Source organism: Antennarius striatus, chromosome 2 (genome assembly GCF_040054535.1).
Source record: "Antennarius striatus isolate MH-2024 chromosome 2, ASM4005453v1, whole genome shotgun sequence".
Classification (NCBI taxonomy): Eukaryota; Metazoa; Chordata; class Actinopteri; order Lophiiformes; family Antennariidae; genus Antennarius; species Antennarius striatus.
This window is the reverse complement of record NC_090777.1, coordinates 23,212,864-23,218,863: the sequence shown is the minus strand read 5'-3', so window position 1 is coordinate 23,218,863 and position 6,000 is coordinate 23,212,864. Positions and strand designations below refer to the sequence as shown.

At 44.9% G+C, this 6,000-nt stretch overlaps 1 protein-coding gene across 2 annotated transcripts in view; it reads left to right on the top strand.

Annotated features, from left to right (window-relative positions):
* Positions 1-407: 407 nt before the first annotated feature.
* The window catches only part of itga5 (integrin, alpha 5 (fibronectin receptor, alpha polypeptide)), a 32,255-nt gene continuing 26,662 nt past the window's right edge, over positions 408-6,000 (top strand). Inside the window, exon 1 of one of the 2 annotated variants that reach the window (XM_068330033.1) lies at positions 408-911. In XM_068330033.1, coding sequence (XP_068186134.1) covers positions 703-911 — 209 coding nt within the window. In that variant the 5' untranslated portion in view covers positions 408-702. The remainder of the gene's footprint in view (positions 912-6,000) is intronic. The other variant, XM_068330028.1, reaches the window with a different exon arrangement.

Genomic DNA, 6,000 nt, shown 5'->3' with positions numbered 1-6,000 from the left:
TTGTGGGAGATGGTTTCATGATGAAGGTGTCACACCAGCAAGGTCAACCTAGTGTTGAACTGCTGCTTTCTGGTGGAGACTTGTGCTCCGTTTCCTTGAAAATAACAACAATTTCCCAATTAATTCTCCTGATTTATCAGAGATTAAGAAGGTTTTCTTGACCCCCATCACCTTTAACAGCACATTCAGTCTTAACAGCTTAAGATAATCAAGATAAAAATGGAAACCAAGATTTGGGACCCATTGTTCTCGCATTAAGGTCACTGATAAGAAAATCCCTGAAGACAAAAGTGTGAAACTTGTTTCACCAACAGTGATCAGGGACAAATCTGTGGACGCGGCCATGTTTTTTTTTTTAAATTTATTTTTCTTTTCTTTTTTTAAATTCTCCCTTTTTTTAAAATAGGGAATCACAGGCTCCTCCTCTTCTAAACTTTGTCACGGGTGTGGGAACTCCCTGCTCCATGTATGATGTGTAGGTGAGTGTGGAAGGCGTGGGCATGGAGAGAGGCAAGAGCGGGCGACGCCGAGAGGAGCTGACGGAGCATTAATGAGACACTGGCCGGTTAGAGTTACAGGGATGCAGTTGTAGCCATATTCCACCGCTGTTTGCAGGATCCACTCGTGGTCTCGTAAGCGACAGAAAGTGGGACGATCTCCACATTTAAACCGAACTTCAGCGGATTTCTCTATTCGCCAAAAATGGGCTCCGGACAACTTTGCGTAAAGACGCCGAGGACAGCAGCGCGCCTGGCGCGATCGTTCCTCCACATCACCGGGTTATTTCTCACTTTTTCTCTGCCTGTCTGCGAGGCGTTCAACTTGGACGTGGAGAACCCAGCTGTTTACAGCGGACCATCAGGGAGCTATTTCGGATATGCCGTTGACTTTTATTTGGCTGATTCTTCCAGGTGAGATTCTCCAACGTCAAAATGTGTCCTGCGTTTGTAGGAATAAAATATTTAATCAAGATTTCCAGCAAAAAAAAAAAAAAAAAGTACATGAAACATTTGTGTTTAGTATTTCTGGGTACTTCAACATGTAACCAAACTTTCCATTAGATTGTGTAGATTTTTTTTCCAACACGTTAAAGCTCCCATGTTAAGTTACAAGACACGTTCATAATAGGAAAGAACATTTTGGTCAGTTAGATGTCCTTTTAGCTTCGATTTATTTTTTTGGAGCTGGTCTCTGGACACATGCTTTACGCACAGCGCACACGCCCTCTGCGCACAGAACTCATTGTAATAAAGCATTTAATTGACTAGTTTTCTAATTGAATCTATTAAATACGACAGTTCTGATTTTAAAAAAACCAAACGAGTTTGCGATTGAACCAAAATAAAGATTAGAACCCTTTGGAATCGCCATCAAATCTGTAAAATGACACTAAATCCCGACCTTTTAATCTGCTCTTGCCTTCAAACGGCAGAAAAATCCCATTAGCTGTAACCTTTAGCAATCACCTCCAAGTGGTTTTGGAGTGGAGCTACTCACTGAGATGCTTCCTGGCTCTGTTGAGGATGTGATCCCTGCAAAACCCAGCATTCTTCCTCTGGAGATTAACGCATCAATCATTCTGAGGGTTTTAAAATCATCCATACATGACTTTGGTCTGGACTAATCCCCCTCAGGAGAAGCGGAGAGTGTAGAACATCTTAGAGGACTTCATATCATCTGGGATGGAGCAGAGAGCGAGGCATGGGTTAAAGCAGCTGCTGACTGATGTGCATTTGTGCTGCTACCCGTTCTGTAGGTTTTCGTAAGCCTTGGACCCAACCCGGCAATCGTAATAATCATTACTAAAAGGTTAGGCAGCCACAGCCAAGGTTACGCTCAGACATAATCAGACTTCCTGGCTGTGTCTCCGTCTGCGGAGCCAATCTGCTGGCCGTTCAACCAGCCAGTACGCTTGGATTTGTGAGGGGGCTTTGTGCCGAGTGGGCCGCCAGCAGAAGCAGCTCTGGTTTCCCTGTTCCTCCTCCCCTCCTCTGTGGACGGCAGACACTCAGACAAGGGGAGATTTCCCCCCTCTTCCTGTGGCCCTAGCTGTTCTTTTAAAAGGCTGCTGCTTCATTTCCCTGTCTGGAAAGCACTGCCTTCAAGAGAAAGGTATGATTTAGGATGTGAAGATTGAGAGTGTGGACCCTTCATCTCTCTCCAACATCCCCCTCCTCACCTCCTCCTATGCTGATGTCATTCTGCAGGGCTTTTTAATTCATCCATCTAGTAAGACCTTCCCCCCACCGTCTAGCCTCTCGCTCGCCATCATCTCTCTTCGTCTCATTAAGTATGAGACAGAGTAGACGTCATCTTCCTGATGACTTAATCTGAACTTTCCTGCAGTGGAGATGCCACGCTTACGGAGGAGGGGGCGAGACAAAGGATCGAGTGTACAGAGAGCAGGAATAATTTGCAAGTGAAGCTTCCTTCAACCCAGTGCCCTGTCATTTTCCTGTGGATGATGACTATCCACAAGTCAAATGTCAAACAAAACAAAGTACGAGTGAGCAGATTTAAGAGCGCGAGTCATCGTTTTATCAGCAAACCGCATGTATCATCCACTTTAATTCACAGATCCTTAGAAGTTGACACCAAAACGCATCAGTGTGAGTTTCTGTTATCTCTTGTGGGGGAGTTGCTAGGATCCCGGGGTGAGGTCAGCCGAGGGCCTCTCTTCCTGTCAAGATTAGCTGCTGTTAGCCCGACTCCAACCTTATGAATAGAGCTGTTGGCATTCCATCATCGCTGTTTGGACTGTGGTGGGACAACAACAAAATGAGACCGATGGCAGATGTAGATCCAGAGACATGAAGGATGATACTTCTCCCATCTTTAGACGCTCTGGTCAGTCCTACAAACACAAAGCCTGGCTTTCGTCCACGTGGACGCTCATCTATTACCGCTCTATGTAAGCCGCTCTTTTGTGCCCTTCGGCCTGGAGTAATAAAATTAAGTTTGGATGCTGGCGGAATGCCCACCATGGGAGAACGCCTGAGGATAGAGTCCATGATCTGTGCGAAGGCTCTTGTCAGATGGACTCAGGAAGGGCAAGAGGATCTATGGCCTCCTGTTGTGTGTGTTATTTCATGTTGAGTGACGACTGACTCCTTGCTTGTGCTCCGGTTCCCAGGCTGGACCGCCTCTTCATCACTGGAAAGACATCTGAGGGATGCCTCTCTCCTCTCACACTTAATAATCAGACATTATCTGACTCCTCTTTGACTTTTCCCTGGTGCCTGGCAGAGATAAGGGAGTGGATTGTACCAAAGTTGAAGGTTAGGGGCTGTAAATAATAACCGACCCATCCTGGGGTGTATGAATGGGGTCCTGTTGCCTGTCTGCGAGCAACTGTTGGGCATTTGGTGGAGCATGAATTTCAAGCACCTTTCCCCTCCCGACAGCTCTGGGTGGGATTATAGAGCCATTACGAATCAGCGTTCAGTGATGGAGTAATATGTTCCAGTCCACACACTTGTGCCTGTGACGTTTGGGAAACGTGCATGAGCTCACGGATGGTTGAACCATGACAAGCACACGGTTGAGGTCAGCCAGTCCATGTAGGTCACTCTCCTGAAGTTTACCCTGTCAGACGGGACGGGAGTGGAACCAATATTGACACAGGACTGGGGGTCTCTTCTGACCACTTTGGCCGTTGTGTTTTCTTTGTCTATATTGAAGTCCCTCTCTATATGTGATCGGTCTTATTCCTGTTTTTTTCACTGACGTCCTTTTCTACCGTTCTTGAAGTTGAACCAATAAGTGTCCGTGCTGCAGGAGTTCGGCTTGTATATTTGGGCTGCCAAGCTTTTCTTTATCCAGGTTCACGTCTTTTGCGAGCAGACAATGGAGCTCTTTGTCCGACGGTATGACTTGTTTACTATTTTCAGTTTGAGGAGTTTTCAGCGTGACTCATTTCTTTCTTGATTTATGGGCCTCCTTTAATTTTCTGTTGTTAAACCTGGTGTTCAACATCGACGGTCAGACGTCGAGCAGGCTGGGAGCTTTAAAGGTCGGTCAGGATATACTAAACTTGGCTTGGCTGCAGTCTGTCTGAGACATAAAGCTCTTGTCTAATTTTTACTGCTCTGTAGGTAAGAAAGTGCTTTGAATAATGAGCCAGTGTGCGTTTCACTGGAAAAGGATGTGGACCTGGATGGTGATGATGTGTTTAAATGGCCCATAGACCCCGTCACGTCTGCTGTATCGGGTTGGGAATGCCCCAAAGACGTCATGTCTCCGTTGGAATGGTGCTAGCCGTTGGTCAGGACCATCTTGACTTATACTTCACTTGTTTTAATCTCAGAAGGCCAGTGGGTCTGGTTTGTTTTAACCCCCGGGTCACAAAGTGACTCATTGGTAACTTGAGAAAAGCTAACATATATATATATATGTATATATATATATATATATATATATATATATATATATATATATATATATATATATGACACAGCATCTTTCAGCACGCTGGTTGAAATTCAAATGAGTACAAAAGCTTTTTATATAGAAATGATATATCTGGATGTATGCGTGTGTGGATGAGTTTGTGGGTGCAAAACGTGGCTCAGTAGCTGCTCCCCAACACCCCCCGACCACCTTTCCCTCCCCCATTATCAGGTCTAACACAACAGCCTCCCTTTCCTGAGGTGAGAGGACCAGACCCCCTGATGTGAGCATTGTGGAGAGGTGTGAACCACCAGCAGTTAAAATCCCTGCAGGAAGATTTTAGAGCTCCGTGAAAGGATGGAGGTGGGGGGTTGCAAACGTTCGGCGTGAGAAAAGGCTTAAACATTTTAATATGGCTAATTGTTTAAAACTTGTGAAACGTTTATAATTCCTCATTGACCACATGTGAAGTTATTTTTTGACATAACACTCTAAACATAGAGAGATATAACCCATTCACATGATGGGTGCAGCTCCCTGATAGGTCAGAGGTAAAGACAACAATCACTAAATAAGTATCTAGGTCTGAGTAATTCCCACAAAGGTCCTAAGTGAAAATTTAAATTTCAAATTTCCTTTTAGATTTACGCATTTTTTGTTTTGTCCTGCTGTGAATTTAGCAGGGCCCCTTTTGCAATTCCGGTTTCCTTCTGAAGAGACTGAGAATATTTTTCTTGTGGTTGCAGAGGGATTAAATCTAAACAAAGTTTTCATTCATTGCGTGCCTCCAATATTCACTCATTTAACGCTGATTTAACTGTCATTAAGATTAAACATTATGACCCTTCATTGTCTGAGACGTTCATTTATTTATTACTGTTTTGACTCACCGCCTCCTGTTCCTTCTCGGTTTGCATATGTATGTGCAGCACGTACATATTTTACGGTGGGATCAGCGTGAACTCCACGGACTGGACTGTTTATTTGATCAGTGTAGGCTGGTTTGGGTTCAGATCTCAGTTTTCATGTTCATCCCAGGTGGTGGAAATGTTTATATATTTGGTTTACAGAAGACTCGACTTGCTGCTGTCCTGCAGGGCAACATACACATCCTTTATCTGCTACTAAAACACACAGTGCCGTATGACTATCTCCATGGCATGTGTCCTCAGTGCAGCAGACGCCGCAGCAGCGTGAACTGCTACTCTCATCATCCTCAGCGGCGCTGAGAACATGTGCGCATGTGGTGTGTGAATGGATGATCGTCCATATGGAGGATTTAAAGACTCAAACAGCTCCCGTCTGGATTCGCCTCTGAGGATGCGAGGCTCTTCGTACGGCTCCATGTGGTCTAGAATAAGTCATAACACAGTAGTCCAAGTCTCGCTTCTCTGATTCAGCCAATCTCATGCTGAAGTACCCAGGCAAGCCGAAGAAAGTCAATATTGCAAGCGTATGACTTCATGCAATGATTCAATTGTGGAACGTGTGACCAGCTCTGTATTTCCATGCATTGACCCAGGCATCGTTTGATTTAATTTTTAGCGGAGCAAATCATCAAAGCCGTGGTATTTTGATATCCTCTGTCATTCCGTTGCTGGAGTGGCAGCG